Consider the following 21,029-nt stretch of genomic DNA (forward strand, 5'->3'; position numbering starts at 1 on the left):
CCCGGCGCGACTTTGGTGCAGAAGCGGCATATCGGAGCAAACGAAACGAGGAAAGATAGTTCAGCACAATGCGTTGGCGGGCTAGTTGACGCCTTGTCCTGTCCAGTCTTTCTTGTGTCCGTTGCTTTGCGCTAAACAAAGTAATTATGGAAACGAGGCAAACTGGGCAAACACGACCCATCGCCAACCGTCGGTGAGACGCGAAATATAAGCGAGAAGGGTCAAAATAAGCGCACACTGCGCGCTCGCCCTACGCCGGGAAGTGGAAGCTTTTCTTCCTTCTTTCTCCCCCTTTTTTTTTCAGCGTTGAGCTGCTAAACGCGAAGGCGCGGGATCGAATCCCAGCCGCGGCGGTCGCATTTCGATGAAGAGGCGGTAGGGGAGGGGGTGAGAGAGAAGGAGTGGTAATGAAAGAACGCCCGTGTACCGTGCATTGGGTGCACGTTAAAGAACCCCAGGCGGCCGAAATTAATCCGGTGTCTCTCACTACGGCGTGCCTCATAATCGTGTCGTCGTTTCGACACATAAACTGCAGATTATAAAGAAAAGAGAAAAGACAGAAAAAAGAAAGAAAGGAATAAACTGTTTTCATATAGCATAGCATGCACGTCGCTTTCATTTCGCAGCTGGGGTTCAATCGACAGCTGCACACGTCGCGTAGCCGAGTGCAGCGATCATAATTAGCTGGAGGTGCTTCGGCAAGTAAACTTAACACATACATACGTAGCACACATACGTAGAGAAAAGCACAAGAGCAGTCCACAGGTGACGCAATACTTACTCCTCGCGCGCGTTGTGTTGGTGAACGGCTTTTTATGACGTCTTAACATGAGTGGTACAAGTTTTCTTTTTCTTCTTTTGTCCGTTAACGGTCACTTTTCTGGTATAGAACCAAGGCGCTCCTGATCTGCGCGCTCGTTTAGCGAAAACAGTGCAGCCCGAAAATGGCAAGCCTAAATCAAAGAGCTGCTGAGTTGACATTTTACAAAGCCATTCCACTCTTATAATGGTTTGCGTAAGATATCAGCTGCGAAAGACGTCTTCCATCAACTTCATTTCGCGAAACGCGCGCGTCAAACGCCCCGAAGAAGGGTGACGGAGCACCGAATCGCCGTCGCGCTAGCTCAAAGGAGCAGTATGATCACGCTACAATTATACCGAAAAGAACGACCTCGAGAACTCTTTGGCTTCTGTACTCTCCTGCTGATAAGTACGCCTTAAATGCGTCACAGAAAGCAAATCTGAAAATGCGTTCACTATACGAATTAAAAAAATTAAATTGTGGGGTTTTACGTGCCAAAACCACTTTCTGATTATGAGGCACGCCGTAGTGGGGGACTCCGGAAATTTCGACCACCTGGGGTTCTTTAACGTGCACCTAAATCTAAGTACACGGGTGTTTTCGCATTTCGCCCCCATCGAAATGCGGCCGCCATGGCCGGGATTCGATCCCGCGACCTCGTGCTCAGCAGCCTAACACCATAGCCACTGAGCAACCACGGCGGGTCACTATACGAATTAAAATTGAATTCAGAGGGGGGTGGGATCAAGGCCCTGAAAGTGCACAGTGAGTTGTGAGGGAAGCCTATCCATCGGTACGCGCACGTTTGCGCATTCCGCCTCCTTCAGAATGCGGCCGCCGGGGCAGAGATCGAATCCGCGACCTCGTGCTCAGATGCGCAACGCCATGGCCACTAAGTCACCGCGGCGGGTCTCAATACAGGCATGTTTGTTGCAAGTGATTGCGTAGATTGTGATATTATGAAACGCCAGCTGCAGCCAGGTTCTATCTATATGTAACGGCTGCATCTGTTCAGTGTTCCTATTAAAATGGGTTACCCTGAAGATGCAGCGAAAATTACCACGAGTGTAAAGCTAACAGCCGGAGATAAAAAAGAAAGAGTGGGCGGGGGAGCGGACAATGAGACGAGCTATGAAACCGCACCGGAAAAGCACATACGGGACAGACTGCGCGGACGCTAAAAGGTGCTCCGGTGCGTTTACGAAAGGCGCGCCAGTCGCCGCGGCCGAACACATGCAGCCCCGGCGGCACCGGATCGTAGGGGGCCACACGTACCGTGTTTTCCGGCGAGGAACCCACCTACGGGTGCTTTATATATAGACCAGTGAAAGAAAAGGCGCGTGGGCCCCACACTGGTGCGAAAGGAATTTGCCCATGTACAGGTACTCTTCCCGACTTGCCTTCGCCAGACCGCTCCGCTCGCTCGAAGAACGAAAAAAGTTAGTGACTTCTTTTGTCCCCTTTTCTTTCGACAAGTCTGTATCAGCTTTCACGTCACTGCAGTTCGCTTTGACAAACAAGATGTATAAACACAATGAGCTCGCAAGTTGTGACCCCAGCACTTACACTAAAGCGCTGTCAGTGTAGTTCTGCCCATTAATTAGTAAGTGGCCCTATAAAAGAATGCGGATACGACCTTATCATACGAGAAACGCACCCTGCCCTAACCCAGCCGGCCGCAAGAGTTGCTGCACGTGGCTCTAGTTCGGGTGAGGCCGCGCAACAGGTTCACTTATTGAGAGGAAAGGGAGCATGCTTGTCGCCTGGTGGTTACTCGGAACGGACGGTCGCGGCCCCCTGGTGGTCTCTCTCCATCCTTCTCTTAACGCCCGAAATCTCGGCGGCTAATGTCAGTGCCGGCGGTAGTGCGAACAAGAGCCGGGGGCTCGCGTCGCCCAAGAACAATCGTCGGACTCTTCACCCTCTCGTGCCTCTGTCGTCGACCCACGGGCAGCAGCAGCAACGGAGGGCCACCAGCGACGGGGGTGGACAGCGGCAGCGGTGAAGGGGCGCCCGGAAGCCACCACTGGAGCGGAACGCCCATACGTCACCCGCCGAAAGAGGAGCCAACGACCGCGCGCCAGGCACAGCAACAACGCGCAGCGCCGCCACACCGACTACTCGGTAAACAAAAAGAAAAGAAAGCATATGAGGGGAAAAAGACGAGAGAGGAACCCATGGCACGCGAGGTTCAGCAATCGTTTGCTCCACAACCCCCCCTTGCCGCAACACGCTTGCGCTACTCCCTTTCTGCCGTCCGCGCGACCTCGCCCAAGCCGGAGGCTGCCAAAAAGCTGGGCACACTGTAGCAGTCGAAGAGGGCCGCCGTTTCTCTGAAAGAGACGTCGCGCGCCGACCGAAAAGCCGCTCCTGCCAGCTCGGGACGAGCCGCCGAGCGAAGGGCGAAAAAGAAAGCGTCCGCCAATCCGCAGCGAACTGCGAAGCAAACGCAGCGCGAAAGAACTCGAGAACAAGCTCGGCTTATCATTCCGCGCCGCGTGTGCCAACAACACTTATACGGCGGCATGGTATTCCCAGCGCACGAACGCCGCTTTTGGCAGGTGGCTGCCCGTAAAACGCCAAGTAAACATGCCTAGAAAAGATCCCGCTGACGCAAACATTGCGGACGCTAGTCCGTCCGCGAAGAATTAAACGCGTCTTTCATCGACGCAACTGTCCGTAGCTCGGCCTTGGGAGGAGGGGCCTAGCCACCGCGTTTCCTGGCGTGCCCTTAGAGACCCTCCACGAACCTCAATGTTGGATTCACCGCACATTGGTCCATAGTGCGCGCCGCAAGTTTATCTCCCCTCTCTCTCTCTCTGTTCCAGCTGCGACAGCTCGCTGTGCGGAGACCGCGGTCAATGCAATGCAATAACCGGAACGCAACACTTCTTCAAACAGTTGACGATTGCTTTATGAAAACAGAGCACGGGCTGCCCATGGCAACCACGGCCAATGCAAGCACAACATATTCTATAAGGAAACAGCACTGGCTGGAGCCTGTTGAGCCAAGGTGACCTACGTAGACGCTTACCGATAACAAACGCAGCAGAAGGGCAAGTCACACTTTCAACACTTCGGCGCAGAAAACCAAGAATAGTCTCCAAGACTGAATTACGAGGTTCTACGTCTCAAAGCAACTCGCGAGTTATGTGGGCAACTCACGTGTTCGTGGGTACGCTCCGGATTAATTTCGACGTGCACGCACAGTACGCCATAGCACGGCACAACACCCTTTGTGCAACCACGGAGGGTAATAAACTACAAGCGCGGAGAATTAAGTCTCGATTTATCGCTGCACGTTCACGAGATCCCGCCAGTCATGTCGCAGTCGTAAACTTCCCTATTTTTGTCACGAGTACAATGTCTACGAACGCCCAGTTGAAGACGGCACAATACCAAAGGTCGACTAACGAAGAGCTGGCGCTTCTCCCGGTGCCGCTACAGCTGTCAAATTGGCAGCGCAGAGGCTCTGTATTAGTTGCCATTAGGTGCAATGTAGACGATCGTCTAATTCGCTTTCTTGCGTTACCAATTCCTCGCAACACCATGGTGAGGCTCTAGAATTAACAAAAACGACGGCGGCTGTGAAAGTATGAGCTTCGCATGAAAGTGGTAGGCTCTTCCTAATTAAATGTACACCAAAGAGGAATATTAAAGGCCAACTGCAACGAAATTTCGCTTTTGCTTAACTGGTTAAGAATTAGCAGCATATACTATTAAAGGAAGCGCACCAAGGCTGCAAGGCTGGCAGCTGTCTACATTTTCTTATTGACAGCCTTTAAATACCACCTTTTAATATCACACGACGGTGCCTGCTGGGTCGGTCGGCATCTCGGCGTGTATACCATGTGTCCCACGTAACTTGTGCCAAACCTTTAAAAAAAAGAATGCAGGTGCCACGACTGGAGAGAACTAAGGTAATTTTGTTTGCCGTCGCGTGGAGCAAGCCATACTATTTTGTATTTAGCCTAATTACATGATTAGTGATCCTTACTTAATCAACTTATCAAATACTATATTCAGGGCAAAAGTGCCAATGAAAAAATTGCAGACGATCCTTAGCTTTATAATCCTTAAATAAAGTTAGACATGTGTCGTATCTCTCTTGCATACTACACCTGCCACCACCATTCTTCCCTCGAGAAGCATCATACATCGCGTTCGACCTCATGGCATCCCTGGAGTAGACGTCTCACCATACGCAATATCCGCCTGATTTGGAATTTGCATAACATTTTTCATAACGTAGTTTCATAACATTTAATTAACCGCTTCACATAAATTCCAACATGTGCGTTAGAATCGACGCAGTTCCGCAGAAAGAACGTCTGTTTTTGTTAGCTTCTTGTAAAACATCCATTCGCACTCCAAACGCAATATGGAGGCTGTTACAGTACCGGCACAACCTCCCCCCCTCCAGAGTCTGTAAATAATAGATACTTCGGTATAATGTAAACTGCGTTAGTGTCGACATCTGGCGTCCTTTTATTAAATACACGTCACCAGCGGAACACTAGCAGCGCAGGACAGAGAGATAGCGTCGTTATGTGCCCACGCCAGTGGAAGACAGCTCGGCGTGCAAGGCGTTTCGTGTGGTCAGCAAACGAAAGCACTTGTTTGTCGAGCTGTTTTGCCCATTTATAGATTCCGCGATATACCAACAAAGAAAACTGACGAACTGCCTCGATCTCCGTCGAAGTGCGAGGGGGAAAAAAAATGAGTGGTCGCAAACTACATAGTACGACACCAGACACTATGCAGAGGCCTAGCGAGTGAATACTTGCCTTCTGCTGCAGCATGCAAAACAATGCCACCACCGAAATAAGCGCTAACGCAATGCATTGGTGTTTCAAATACTTTTGTGCTCTAACGCACGAAACAGCAGTTTCTTAAGAAAGTAACTGGAACACCAATGCATTTCATCGGACACGTTGAAAATTAATATCTCGGAACTGGTGCTGTCCAGAGAATTCGTTCCAAGTGGATACGCCGAGCGAACTGAGCGGCTATAATTCGTAGATAGAATTATGTCGCGTAAATTAATTAATAAAATGCTAATTAGTGTAATTACGTTAATTGTTCAATTGAACATTTTGATTTCTCGTAAAAGTAATGGCCGCCTCAACGAGTGATTTTGATCAAAGGGTAGAACTGTGCTATCTGCCATAGGCAATCTAAGAAATTTCGTGCAGCTAAAGAAAAAAAAAAAAGACACCCTGTATAAAACTGGTCTAAGGCTGCGCCGGAGAGCAGGTAACTCTCGCCCTCGTCGAGTCTGAGAATCTCGGAGATCGCCCGGGTGGTGGCTCCATGTAAACAGTGACGTGTGCCCAATTACGATGCAAAAGCGAACGCGTTCCAAACGGGCGGATTTACGTTCACAAGCGAGAGGTCTGAGGCACACCACCTCAACGACGCGAAAAAGAATTACAAAGCAATAACAAAAATAAATTTCACTGAACCCGTGGTGTTTACGGGTACAAATCCAACGCTCGTTGCTACACCCCTCCCCCTTCTCCCCCTGAGGAAGGTGGCGATCGCAAGTGAAACGAACTCTCAAGTTATCGAAATGACCTCGCAGAAACCGATACAGCCCAGGTATCGCAGTCCTCGTGAAGGGCTTGCGACGCGTGGGAGGGACCAAAGCGGAGAAAAGGAAGGGGGGGGGGGGAGAAATATCATAGCCGCGAGGGTGTTCACTCCCGCACTCGCAGGACGTATTGCAGGAATTTGGAGCAGCTCATGCGTTCGGGCTCGTTGAACGCGAAAAGACGCCAAAAGCAACAAAGTCAGCCCCCGCGAGTCGAAAGAATGCAAGGAAACAGCGCTCGCAGATTATCAGGGCGGTTCCCAACTTGGCAGGGCGGAGTGTTTAAAAGCCGGATCTGTTTCCCCCCTCTTTGCTTTTTTCGGGTCCGCTTTCGCAGCAAGCTTGCTCGCGGAGGGGGGACGGGGGAGGCCTCGACGATAGCCTTTGCGCCGGCGCCAATGTGAGACGGTAGATAACTTTCAGCTTTAAAAAAAAAAAAAAAAATCTACGGGCGACCAGGAGGAGAGAGAGAGATTGCGCATGAAATAACAAAAGAGATGAATATCTTCAGACTTCCGAGGCATTTTGCCACTCCGCATTACGTTCCACGCCGACGCACGGAAGCAGCACTCGCGCCAATGAGGCAACAATGACGACGCAATCGATTTTCATCGTATCCAAAGGGCGCAAGAACGTTCGGTATTTTTGTGCAGCGAATGCAGAGAACGCGCTTCCGACGAATTTCCGGCGCGGATGGAATCCACCAAACTCCTTATGGGAGAAACAGCAGGCCAAAGTGTCACAGAGCTGAAAGATGCCTTCAGATAAGCTCTGGTAGCGCCCATGGTGTCCTTTCTTGCGCTCGCTATTTATTTGCGCTACAATGGCTTCGTCAAGCTCTGAACCGAGTCATTTTTTTTAATTATTACTTATTTTCAAGGATTAAGACGGAACCTAAACGAAAGAGATTTTTAGACGCACTGACAGTCACCATGCACTTCGCGAAAGCTCCACACATGCCCTGCACAATGGAAAAGGCGGGGGGGGGAGGGTTGTACAACGGTTAATCGAGAGTACTTCTAGGGCCATCGTTGGGGAAATGTTTCGAAAACCTCATTTTTCGTCATTTCTAGGTTCCTAGTTGGCTCGATTATGATGAAAATGTCGCTAACGAATACAAACGGATAGCAACGATGTGCTGAGAACAGGCACGTGGGTGCCAGCGATTTACTATCGCGACAAATGTCAGTGGGCGTCCCCTTTGAAAGCGGGTCGGCGGCGTGTGCCACCACCACACACTCGAGTCTCAAGTTCTCAGCGAAATTTCAATGTCATTCGGCGCTACAATTCTCACCTCACCTCCCTTCGAGCTCTCTCCTATTCTCGCGCAGTGCCAAATCGTCGCTTTAATTACGTTCACTGCGCCGACGCTTACACTTTCTCGGCATTTTCAGCGATTATTGATGGATTACCGCATTCGTGTCTACCTGCCTCTAAATGAATGTACCGACACTAACAAAAATATGCCTATTTGTCTTTGTAGTATATTTGCGTGCTACGTCCCTATATGTCAATAGTCACCACCCCGGGTAAACTTCCTGCTCTGCATTCGCATGCCAATACAACCTTCCCCAGCTTTCCAAAAGCACCACCACCGCCCTTAGAGCTATCCAGAACCCATCATATTTGACATCTAGTTTAGTTTTCACTGCGTGTGTGTACGTATACGTAAACCAACGCCGCCTTGTGCGTATCATCGCGCTCACTTGAAGTGAACCGTAGGCGCTCTAGAGGCATCAATAGCAGCAGCTTTTAAGATCTCAAATATAGGACAAATGATACAGTACTCAGTGAGAAAAACGAATGTGCCGCAATATCACTAGTAGAACATGACAATGATATGATTAAGAATTGACTGGCCCGACATTCATACACATCAGCAGCCATATTCTGTAGTGCATATGAAGAACTGAATGAACACAGCAATAAAAGCTCGTGGCATGCTCGTAATGTGCGCGCAAAAGCGCACATTACGCCGCCGCGTCAACACTTCCGACATATCCCGGAAAATTCGCATTTCCCCGATATCAGCCTGTACACCAGCAAAAATAAAATGTAAGGTACGCTTACGGCATATTGTTGCTGGCGTAAGCCAAACCCTCGGGGTCATACGGCCACTGGAAGCCGCCGAGTCGACGTCACCGCGAACATCGAATCGGCGCTTTCCATCATTGACCGAACACGGACCGTGACGTAAGCGCACGGGTATCTCGCAACGCCGAGCGACGCCCGAATCGCAAGGCCTTAGCAAACGCACGGAGGGCGAAGCATACATCATACCAATTTGCCGCGTCGGTTCGAGCACCATGAAGCTGGAACAGCAACAGCAGTCCGGCGATTCGCAGCAGCAACACCGGCAGGCGCAAACGGTGGTACGCCGCGAAGACGACGTCGCGGCGCCGTCACCGGTGGAGGTCGTAGTCGTCGACGCTAGTAACGTCGTCGACGTCGTGGTCGATTCGCGCAGGCACCGACAAGTCGGCACCGTCAGCAAAGTCGTCGCATCCACCATTGTCGTCATCATTGCGCGGCGCAAGCTCCTTCTCCGATATGCGGGGCCCGGCGCAAATGGGAACACTCCTAAAAAAGCTAGCTACTACTACCGTGCGCCGTTAACACAACGTGACGGCATCGGTAGAGTTCCTCGGTGCACGCGCTCGGAAATCCATCGGACCGCAGTAGTGACGTTGTTCGAAGAAGGTAGCACGGCATCCGACAGCAGACAGCGGCGGCACGACGCTGAACTGCACGAGCACACCGTCCGGGCGCCTCCGACGGCGACGAGCGAACGCCGCAGTCACGGGCAACATGCCGTCGCCACTGTGCACGGGATTCCGACGGGCAGGAGGACCCAGGGCGCAGACAAAATACGAAAAATCCACAGTGGCCGCGCAACCTATTACGAGACCTACGTCGAGGCGGTTTCACGCACGCAGGGACCGGGGAGTAGGCAACCGACGACGCAGACACACAACGCGACGCCGCCGGGGTTCGCGACCGACTGATGCGCTTCGCCGGCAAAGCAGCAGCCGCGTCCGGCCGGCGAACGAACAGCGGGATTTGCAAGGTGAGGAGGGGGACGAAAGAAAGGGGCCTTCGCGCGAGGAGGGAGGAAAACGGAAGGAGAAAGATGTAAAAGGCCACAAAGAGGCGGGGAAGGAGATGCCATGTGACGCATGCGCAGAAGCAAGGCACGTGCGCAGACGTGCGCGCGCGAGCAGGCGCGTGCGGCGGCGCAACGCCAGCTGGCGGCGGGCAAAGCGCGTGCCCGCCGCTCTCCCCGCCCAGCGCACGAAGAAAAGCGACGACGACGAGGGGTCGGGGGACCCGAGAAGGAACCGACAGCGCAAATCAAAAACGTCAAGCGCTTACAAAAATTCAACAGAAAAAGAAGAAACCGCACACCTAAACATACAACAACACGCGAGAAAACGGTGGCAGACGACGGCAAAAGGAAGGCAACAGAAGAGCGCAAAACGGCGGCAGCACATCCCTCCCCTCCAGGCTCCACCAAACAGGGAAGAAAGAATGCAGAAACGGCACAAGACGCAGCCACGAAGGCAGATGGATAGTGCGCGTTTGCATGTGCGGGGGAAAGGCGGGGCTGTCTACAGAGGGGGGTCAAGCATGTGCACCTAATTGGTCCGAGAGAGTATTTTTATACTCCCTGCCCAAGGCATCTTTCCTCGGGAGCAAATAAAGAGCTCCAAAAAAGGAGCCCAAAATCCTCCTTGCCCGCGCCGACGCGAGTGGTACCGCCGAGCAGATGCGTCCGAATGTGCGTGTGCCGGGCGCGTGGCACGCGATATCCGAATACTCAACACTCTTAACCTCAACAGCTCCCGCCTCCCCCACACTCACGCTTTCTCCCCCACAGGTCCCGTTGTGCCGTCCCCTACACCTTCGACGCGAAGTCCGTAACTTTCTTCCGACCAGCCCCTCCCGCAGGCGCCGTTTCCCCAGCGCACGCGACCTTCCGTTACGAAAACCTCGCTCCCAACTCGGGAACCGCGCTTGAAAGATGCGTACCGACGCTAGCTTCTTTCGCGGTCCATTTTGACGGTCTGTTTGGCCGCCCGTCGTTTTACGTCACGGTCGTTTTCTCTCCGCGAGCAAACTGTTCACTTCCTCTTTCGCACGGCCATTCGTCTCCTCGACTGCGAGGGCATCCCTAGGAGCGCCGCGTTACTTTACCCGGGTCCTCCTAGCGGCCACGCATGACTCCTACGAGATGATCAGCCCCGCCAATGATATCAGTGTTACCAAAGCACGTCAGGTACTGGTGTACGTCCGCGCAGTTGCGACAAGTTTCCAGAGCATGCGGCTTCTTTCGTTCTCGTAGAGAAGCAAGCACGAAGCTTCCTCCATTACAGAACCCATTTGGGACAATCCTTAATGGCCGAAAATTGGGCGAGGATAGCTCTGGTGAGCAAATTTTAAGAGTTAACGGTATGAACTGAAAACAGCGTTCCGGTCGGAAACAAGGCGCCAGGAATGTAGAGCTCTACATTACCGTTTCGTATATCTTGCAACGTTTGGAAGCCGAGAGGAGGTGACCGCTTACTATGACCGACGGACACAATCTAATTACGGAGAAAGCGAACCCTCAGCACCAGCCTGAGAGAACAAGCGGGACCCAGTTCCGCTGTAAGTAGCAAATCGTAACAAGCGTCAATTCGTATTAAAGCCAATGTTGAGCGTTTCCCGCTACCCTCATTTGCGACAAATTTCGGCGTGCAAAATATATATTCGGTCGATAAGCGACGCGAAATTCGGCCAAGGACGAAAACGCGCGATCGCCACGCACAGCAGGATAACTCCGCGCCACTTGCTGCGTGCGTGCGTTGCAGCCGAAGTTAGCACCTTTAGCATACCACAGCAGCGCGATCCACACTGCGCAGGCGCAATACGTAGGCCGAGCGTATCTGCTTATATTTGGGCCTGTATATTGAGAGAGGCTTTACGTGGCCTCCGAGATCGACAACGCAAAGAGGAAGCCTCGCGTGCCACCCGACTTCAAAGGCCATGGGCTGCAAGTGTTTGCTTGTACTACTATCTAGGCGGCGCTGTAACCGTTGGCGCTAGTTACAGTAACGCCGGTGATATATAAAGTGGCTATGTAAGTCATAAAATCAGAGCTGTCGAAGTTGGTAAAGAAACAATTATTTGGGGAACAACAAACTGGGTTAAGACCTGGCCGACACTTACAGGATATCTAGTACAAATTTGTACTAACTCAGTGCATAAACATTTCAATAGCTCAGAATAGCTTCATTGAGAGCACTTCTAGATATTAACGAAGCTTCAGACAACGTAGACAGGAAGCCTATGCGTGGAATATTCTCAAACACGAGGGCACCGATGATGATTTCGTGAAATTGCTGAGGGACATACATAGGGAACCGAGTACCAACGTTATGGCAAGGCCGAATATGCAAAGACTTAGTGGAAATTCGCCAAGGAATGAAAATGCTTTCCACCCTCAGTATTGTTCCGCTTTACGATAAGGGCATAGAAAAACGACTGAGAAAGAGTAAACTAGGTTTTGATTTGTCTTATATCCGTAATGGGTAAAAGGTGCAACAAGGCTAGGGTCCCTAGGCTGATGTATGCTGATAACAGAGTGAACCACTAGCGGACAAAACAATATATTTACAGACCTGCGAATACGTGTGGCATTGAAGCGATATATCTAGGCCTGAACTTTAGTATACAGAAATCGGGAATCTTGATATTTAATGAAGAGGCGAGTACTGACGTGGCATCAACTTAACAAGTCATACCCATAGTGAAGTAAAATAAATACTTGTGTCCATAAATAAACGATGGAAAGACCTACTCAAACATCAAGATAACATGAGGATGAAAGCGAGGCGGAATGGAATACAGCAATAATGAAACATAGGTCTCTTTGGAATAGAGGTGAAATATGAAGTCGTGCGAGGAATTTCTAAATTAGTAATGGTGCCAGCGCTACTAATGCTCGCTGTAAATGCCAATCTGCGTTTAAAATCAGATCTTGCCGGTGTTGGAAGTTGACCAAAGGTCGGTGGGCCGATTGAAGAAATTGAATTTAAGACTCACAAACGAGCTATGGAAAGAAGAATGATGGGTGTAATGTTAAGAGATAAGAGAAGAGCAGATTGGGTGAGGGAACAAACGCGAGTTAATGACATCTTAGTTGTAATCAAGAAAAAGAAATGGGCATGGGCAGGACATGTAATGAGGAGGGAAGATAACCGATGGTCATTAGGGGTTACGGACTGGATTCCAAGGGAAGGGAAGCGTAGCAGGGGGCGGCAGAAAGTTAGGTGGGCGGATGAGATTAAGAAGTTTGCAAAGACGACATGGCCACAATTAGTACATGACCGGGGTTGTTGGAGAAGTATGGGAGAGGCCTTTGCCCTGCAGTGGGCGTAACCAGGCTGATGATGATGATGAAACATGGATAAAAAGAAATGGGTGGCTAAAGTGCACCCATTGCTGCACCTCAATAGCGTGGACACGGAATGAAGGACGAGGTCAAAGTCAAGAACTTGCCCGACGGCGCAGTAAGCGCTTCCGATACCTAGTTCCCCACATTATTTAAACGCCGTGCACATTAACTTTACACGATATATACACGGTCACGGCGTGGAAAGTGTTACGAGCAGCGATATGTTATGCACTTCCACACACGTGCGCCTGGCGTACCTTTGTGCAGTACTAATTTATTTCAGAAGAGTTAACTGCTGGGCTAGTTGGTGATCTCGCATACTGAAAAAATGTTGCGTCAAAAAACAACAAACACAAGAAAGACGACGACACCACGGGCGCCCGTGGTGTCGTCGTCTTTCTTATGTGTGTTGTTTTTTGGAGGAGGAGGAGGAGGAATAAACTTTATTTGTGCACAGCAGATTTGAGACCTAGGCCTCTACCTAAATGACGGCCTCGAGCCCTTGGGCCCTGGCGGCATCTTCGGCCTGCTGGATTGCCTTGAGTTGGTCTTCCGGTGCACAGCTGAGCAACGCGGTCTCCCACTGCTCTCTGGTCTTAATTATTTTATTCTGTATGGGTGTACGAGGACAAGCCCAAACAATATGTTGTAGGTCCGCCCTTTCTTCACAGAATCTACATCTATCCGTGTAAAGGTCCGGGTAGTAGCGGTGGTAGGCCACCGGGTTCGGATATGTATCTGTTTGTAAGAGGCGCCATGCGGTCGCTTGCCATCTATTTAACGAGGAGTGTGCCGGGGGGAAATGGGCCCTTCCCAATTTATAGTGTTTGGTGATCTCGTTAAAGCTGGTCATCCGGTCTCTCTCCGTTCCCAGTATTTGTTGCGTGTCACCTGCTCGGCCTGTCAGTTCTCGAGCCAGGTTGTGCGCTATTTCGTTCCCGGGAAGGGAGGAGTGTGCGGGTGCCCAAATAATGTGGATGTCGCGATCTTCACGAAAGTTGTTTAAAATTCTCAGTGCTTCCGGCGAGATTCTTCCCTTTGCATAGTTCTTGACGGCTGTCTTGCAGTCGCTTACTACGATGTTAGCTTCCGTGGAGGCTATTGCCAGTGCTAAGGCAGCTTCCTCCGCCACCTCTGCCTTCCATGTTTTTACCGTCCCACTAACTCTGCAGTCACCCTCTAGACTCGTAGCAACTATGGACATACTATGTCCATTTGCGTACTCCGCCGCGTCCACATAGACCACGTCCCTGGCACTACGGAATCTTTTGTGGAGAGCTCTCGCTCGTGCGTTTCTTCGATCTTGGTGAAACTCCGGGTGCATGTTTCTGGGGAGTGGGGGTATTGATAGATGTTCCCTTATTTTCCTTGGGATGTCTCTCCGCACTCCATGCTGTGCTTCGTAGGTTATTCCGATGTCATCTAAGATGTGTCTCCCCGTCAAACTCTGTGTAAGCCTTTCATACTGCGCTACTCTCTGGGCCTCAATAAGTTCGTCTAATGTGTTGTGCACGCCGAGCGCCAAGAATTTCTCGTTTGACGTATTTGCCGGAAGTCCCAAGGCTTGCTTATACGCCCTTCTAATAATGCAGTCTATCTTGGTTTTCTCCGCAGCGTAGAGCTTGAGGTAAGGAACCACATATACAATGCGACTGATTACGAATGTTTCTATTAATCGGATGAGTTTTTTGGCGCAAAATCTTTTCAGTATGCTCATTTATTTAGTTTTGGTTTCATGTACTTATTTCCCCTCTTTTGACATTGTACTTGTATTGCTCAAACTGTACCCCCACTGCAATAATCCACTTTGGGCGCACGTAGTTTTCTGTATAAATAAATAAATAAATAAATAAATAAATAAATAAATAAATAAATAAATAAAAAGTTGGCAACGAAGTCCAGGGTAACTGAAAATGTAAGTAGACAAGCCATACTCACAAAAAGAAAGAGAAATGGAGACGGTAAATTGGATGCAAAGGATGACAAACAAACAAACAAACAAACAAACAAACAAACAAACAAACAAACAAACAAACAAACACATGCGATTTTAAGGAATGCGAAAAAAGAAATCAGGAGGTCAAATCTGCGCGATAACACATATGGCAGTGTCTTGCATTTGAGGCCAGTGCTGCTTCCTAAGGGCAAAAAATATACCGGAGCAAATATATATTCGCAACAGGATGAGGCATATAGAGGCTGAGGGAGGAGTCTGGAAACGGCTCGGCACATCGTAATGGAATGCCAAGGTATTCACACAGCAAGGGCCGCAAGGAACGTCGACTTAAGAAGCGCTTGGATTTCAAGCAGATGGAAGTATTAACTGGTCAACAGTCGATATAAGACGTCTCGAGTATTGGCGGGAAAGAAAAAAAAAATACAGGCAAGGGATCAAGAGAACCGGAGTCATTACAAGCACAGGTAACTGTACACAGATAAGGTTTTAATCAAGAGAGACAAGATCAAGGAGAGAGGCAAAATTATTTACTGTTACGCATCGATGTTATACTTATTAGCTCAAGCAGGCTATAGGCTACTAATTATCGCCGCCCCGTTCCAAAGCCGTTCGCAATAGCGATCATCATCATTAGCATTCCCGCTCAGGGCTACTCTAAAGAAGAATAGTTTGCATGGATGCCTGCACCACTTCTGATAGCGTTGCGTCGTACGCTCGCAAAGGCAAACGCGTTTTGCGCTTTAATAGATATTTTTAGATTAGGTTACGGAAGCCGCTCCCAAGCGCTGGGGGACGCATACCGCCGGGCGTATACAAAAGACACCCAAAGCGACCACAAAAGAGCGCAAAGGGCCCACAAGGGAGTTTTCGTGCCCCAGCGCTTCGTTGCATGCTTGCGCACCCTAACCTAAAACTCTCTAATAGAACTTTCGAATGTCGCAGATTCTAGACCCTTGCGCACAGTGCTTAACAGTACACGAATATGAAAGCGGCCGACAAACGATAGCGTGTTACGCCATCAAACGATCGCTGCCACAGACACAGCGCGGCATACAAAGTCAGCCAACACGAAGAAGGTATAATGCTGGGTTTCTATACAGCGAGGTAAAGGAAAATACAAGCAAGTCTACGGACGATTTCAGTTGTCGCCCCTTCCCGTTTGTGATCGTCCTCTTTCTTTTGCGCGCGGTGACGTGTAGTGCTTATGAAACGCGTTTCGAAAAGTATTCTGATTCTCGTTAAAAAATCAATAAATAAAAATAAACAAAGGAAAAAATACAGGGAAGCGGGGGGGGGGGGCAGAAATACACTATGCCTTGTTTCTTAAGTCAGAAACGGTGCGCGTTAACTGGATATCATAGTATAGCATGTGTGCCTGGACGCACTTTGCTAAATATAGTGCAACTAAATTGACAAAGAGTCCAATCCCCGCAAAATAAGTCCGTTTGGGATTATTGCCTGAACAATATTCGGACCCGCCGTGGTTGCTTAGTGGCTGTGGTGTTAGGCTGCTAAGCATTCATGAGGTCGCGGGATCGAATCCCAGCCACGGCGGCCGCATGTCGATGGGGGCGAAATGAGAAAACACCCGTGTACTTAGATTTAGGTGCACGTTAAAGAACCCCTCGGAGGTGGTCCAAATCATTGCGGAGTCCCCGGACACTACGGCGTGCCTCATAATTAGAAAGTGGTTTTGGCACGTGTAAAAAAAAAAAAGAAAAAAAAAACGAATTTAACAATATTCGCAGAAAGCGCAGCCTGCTGCCCCAGACTTCGTGCGTCCACTCGGAAAACGGCAACTCGTGGAACATATTAACGGCCGTCACCGTTCAGAAGCGCAGTTAACACGGAGCAGCTCTTTCGAGTGCACCGGCTTGCCGGTTCCCTCCCTTTATTCAGTGTACACCAAAACAGAGATCTGCTTCCCACCCTATCTCGCGTATTCGTGCGCATGCGCCGCCTCGCTATACTTTCGCAGCTGCGCTCCGACACGGCGCTAACCGCGACGTGCCGGTCGATACTCCCGAGAGCTGTGCGCGTATACAAACTGCGCTTCTGTAAACACGCACAGACGCAGCTCTGTAATTGCAAGAGATTCGCTTCCGAGTCCAGGCGGTCTGTTCCGCTCACGTCAAATTCTTGCCGCTCGACTAAAACCCCGCTTCGAGCCCTCCGCAAACGGCGCGATAACAAAGAGAACGGCGCAAGACGGCAGCTCAGAAGCGGCCTTAGCGCCGACGCCGCGTACGCCCCTATAGCAGCCAATTGGTAGCAATCGTGCACGCACTCGGGACTCCCCGAGGAGTGCACGCAAGTGGGGGCGGCGGTGGTGGGGAGCAGTGGCCGTCATCCTTCTTCGGGTCGGGTGGTCCCAGCCGGGAGGAGGACGTCGGTCGCGACCACCATGCCGGCGCGCCATGGCGTCGGCCGTCGCTGGGACGCCTGCCCCCCTCCTGCCACCTCGAGCGCCGAGACCACACTCATCCGTCTTGCGACCGTCGCCTGGACGACGGACAGCCGGTCGCCAGCGGCATGCGTCCGCACGCGTCGCACGCCCTACCCAGAGAAGACATGCATGAAGAAACTACGACCATCCTCCTCCTCCTCTACCCCCAACCAATCAGTCCGACGCGTTCATTCTCCTAAAGTCGAAGGTGGAAATAGAGCGATCAGAGGTACCCGCGTCAAGCAGGAAAGCCATAATCGAATTCTTTTTTAACACCTACGTGGCGACCCGCGTATACCTATATACAGCTACCAATGATTCCACAAGATAAAAAGAACCAACCTCGGTCGGCGCACGGCTGCGGCATATTGCGAAACAGCTTCCCTTTATGTGATGTGTCGCGCTAGATGAAGTGCGTGCGTCCTCGAAGCTCTTGTCTCGGAGCGCGTTTGTCCGCGTGAGCAGGGAACCCCGCGATGTAGTCTAAAGAGGGCATTCTTTTTTAAGCTTTCTCTGTAATCACATCAGCGAGTAAAGTGAAGTGCGGTCGTACAAAATCACGAGAAGTTTCGCAAGACGGATTATCAACTACCCCGCCCGCAAATACTGCTGACAGCAGGATAAGAGTGGCATATGGTAGCCTTGTCAAGGAACACGCCTTTTGACCTAAATCGATGCGTCCGCCTCTCACCAATTTCTCGTTTAGCAAATCTTAACTACAATGGCTCCAGATATGCTTAATTCAAGACCCAGTCGATAGTGCTCAGCTATCATCGCCCTAGCATAAGCGCAGAGACCCGATAATAACTATAATAAAAGAAAGGGGTGGGGAGGGCAACTCAAGGTTGTTATCATCTTGTACAGGGTGTGACCTTGTTGTGTCAGGCGGCCAGCTCTCTAAATAAGAGTGCGCTACACACTTAAGAGGAAGCTTTAGCTCGGGCCCAACTCCGACGCGGCCTATTCAAATACATGTAAAAACGCAAAAACGTTTTTCTGAGATAAGCCCTGGACCGATTTTAATGAAATTTGTTGTATTTGAGAGAGAAAGTTAAATACTAGTGACTGTTGGAAGCGGAATTTCGATTTAGGGCCTGAATTTTGTTAAAAGAATTTTCAAAAATTCGGAAGTTTGAAAAAAATAGAAGCACGAAGTTTAACAATTCATAGCTCTGCATCAAAAACAGATATCGCGGTTCTGTGAACGGCATCCATTAGATCATTCAAAGCGGACAAATTCTATATGTTGTTTTACATCTTACGTGAATTTGTTACGTCGGTTACAAGGGTTCTGCAAAAGTTGTATTTCCCTATTACTAAATTTTATTTATATTCATGTGTGGCATATCAATTTTGTCCGCTTTAGATGTACTATTAGATACAATTCACAGAATTGTATTATCATTTTTTGTTGTTGAGTTACAGAGTTGTAAACTTGATAGTTTCATTTTTTGAAAATTTTCAATTTTTGCAAATTTTTAATAAAAAATTCACAACCTAACTCGAAATTTCGAAACTAACAGTCACTAGATTTTAAGTTTTTCTTTTAAATGCAACAAACCTCGTCAAATTTGGTGCAGTCGTTGCCGAGGAAAACGAATTCTCCTTTTACATGTATTTAGATAGGAGCATCCGAGCTAAAGCTTCCTCTTAAGCAAGCAATGTTCTGTTTATTGCGATAATACATTATATGTTAACAATCCAGAAAAGGAATGCACAAATTCACCATGCGTGCCAGAGAAAGAAAGACATGCTGGTCATTCACCTCGGTTCAGTAATATTTCAGCCAGACAACCACCATTCCACAAACAGTCCATTGCCCCAAAGTCGCGTACCATATATCCTTCAATGTCGTCAGCTCGTATCAAGTAAAATAACTTCGCGCATATATTAACGCGCCCGCGTAGGCATACAAGGTTACGTCAGAAACAAGGACCCGTATTCAGAACAGTTATTAAGCTCGAACTGTTGGTATGAGCAGATGCTAGCCAATCGTGATGGTGGCCATATTATTGAACGCAGTCGGCCAATAGGAAACCGCGTTTAGCAACGAAAAGCTTCGCGAACTCGGCCCCTAGTCCAGCGTCAGCGATAAGCAAACGTTACACGACATGAATTACTCAGCAAGCGAATAACGCAACGACAATTACCTCGCCTCCGGGAAAAGGTAATCAGTGTGAGCGAATGCGCCTCGGTAACTTCCACAACAGTATACACGGGGTGATCATTTTTAAGTTTTCCGGAATTCTTAAGAAAGCGCCTGTTGCAGATAGCAAATTCCTGTCCTTGAGCTGGATTATTCAACACGTATTCAACTACTGAACAAAAATAAAAATGCACTACTGAACTTAATTACTTCACGACAAATATTGCAATTTACTAATTGTAGCCGCTGAGTTTGCAAGATGTATCCACCTGAAATGAACATCCAGGATGCATGACACAAATTTCGATATATTATTGCACAAAGTGTGGGACGAAATACATGGGCATTCCAGTTACTTTTGTGCGTCAATGCATAATGAACGTTTTGTTAAATAAAGCAAGTGGAACGGTGAATTTTTGATGGCGAGTATGACGGCGCACATCTCGAGACTGGCGTCATTCTGGAAATTAGTACCAAGTGGATACGCCTTGCAACCTCACTGGCTACAATTCCGAAATTGCAATATGTGCAGTAATGTAATTAATCAGGAATTTACAAGAATTATTGGGTTTTACGTGCGAAAACCACTTTCTGATTATGAGGCACGCCGTAGTGGGGTGCTCCGGAAATTTGGACCACCTGGGGTTCTTTAACGTGCGCCAAAATCTAAGTAATTTAATTAGGACTTTAATTAGCGCCTTTTTTTCTAATTAACTGCATATGTGTTCAGATTTCTCGTGCAAGTAATGTGCGCCTCTCTAAATAATCAAGCTCATGGACTATAGAATTATGTGAACTGAAACTGCCGCAGGCAATTTTTAAAAATTCCGGAAAACTAAAAAATGATCAGTCCGTATACTTTTCCAAAGGCTTATTCTAACCGCTGCTGCAGGGTGCGTGTGGCCCACGGCTCATAGAAGTCGCATGAACGGCGTCACGCGCATGCGCATCGAGTTTATCGGCAGCGTTTTCTAGTACTCCTAATCTCTCCTAATTGTGAAGTTCCAACGCGCAGCTTATCCCGACTCGAACGGGGACAGAGGAACCGGTCAAACGACGAGGCTGTGCCTAAGTTAAACCCACGCGCCCGTACTTGACGGTTTCCGCGATAACCATACCATGGCCTCCGATACCGCGCACGATCTCGTAGGCCATGACTATGCGCACGCTGACATAGTATACCCAGTCTTGCAAGGTCACGTTGGCAAAGCATCCAATGCTCTTATGCGATTTGGCCGGGCCATCATTACGTTGGCACACCGCCTTGTGGAAAATGAATTCGAACCATCTACTCTTCTCGGAAAAATCACGCGGCCCGAGAGTTTACTCAGCACCAAACCACCCGCCAAAAAACGCTCTCAAAGTTCTACTGGCACATCCGGCCCAAGAGATCAACTATGTAATAAGGGCCGGTTGCGCCAACTCCATGTAGCTTCCTTGACCTTAGGGGCAGCACGCGACAAAGTGTCAACGGGATAGCTATAGCTGCCCAGTGACTCGCGCGACATCATCAAACACACGTTTTCCCGACCGCTATGCTACGCTCGTAAACGCTTGAAAACGCTGCGCTCGTTACTCTCCTGTCGAGAATGCTGTGTCACGCTGATGACGCAGAAGCCGTTCGTGACATGGAAGTACCGGGCTCGCAG

The 21,029-nt window shown here is 49.4% G+C and overlaps 1 protein-coding gene across 4 annotated transcripts in view; it reads right to left on the reverse strand.

The window, feature by feature from the left end:
- The window catches only part of LOC126548082 (protein spitz-like), a 195,616-nt gene that overhangs the window by 63,687 nt on the left and 110,900 nt on the right, over positions 1 to 21,029 (reverse strand). The window contains exon 1 of one of the 4 annotated variants that reach the window (XM_050196179.2): positions 8,676 to 9,431. The exons of the other annotated variants lie outside the window; for them this stretch is intronic. Within the exon in view, the coding sequence (XP_050052136.1) occupies positions 8,676 to 8,919 (244 nt within the window). The 5' untranslated portion in view covers positions 8,920 to 9,431. Of the gene's footprint in view, positions 1 to 8,675; positions 9,432 to 21,029 lie in introns of those variants that run through there. 4 annotated transcript variants of the gene reach the window in all.

Source organism: Dermacentor andersoni, chromosome 1 (assembly GCF_023375885.2).
Source record: "Dermacentor andersoni chromosome 1, qqDerAnde1_hic_scaffold, whole genome shotgun sequence".
Taxonomy (NCBI): domain Eukaryota; kingdom Metazoa; phylum Arthropoda; class Arachnida; order Ixodida; family Ixodidae; genus Dermacentor; species Dermacentor andersoni.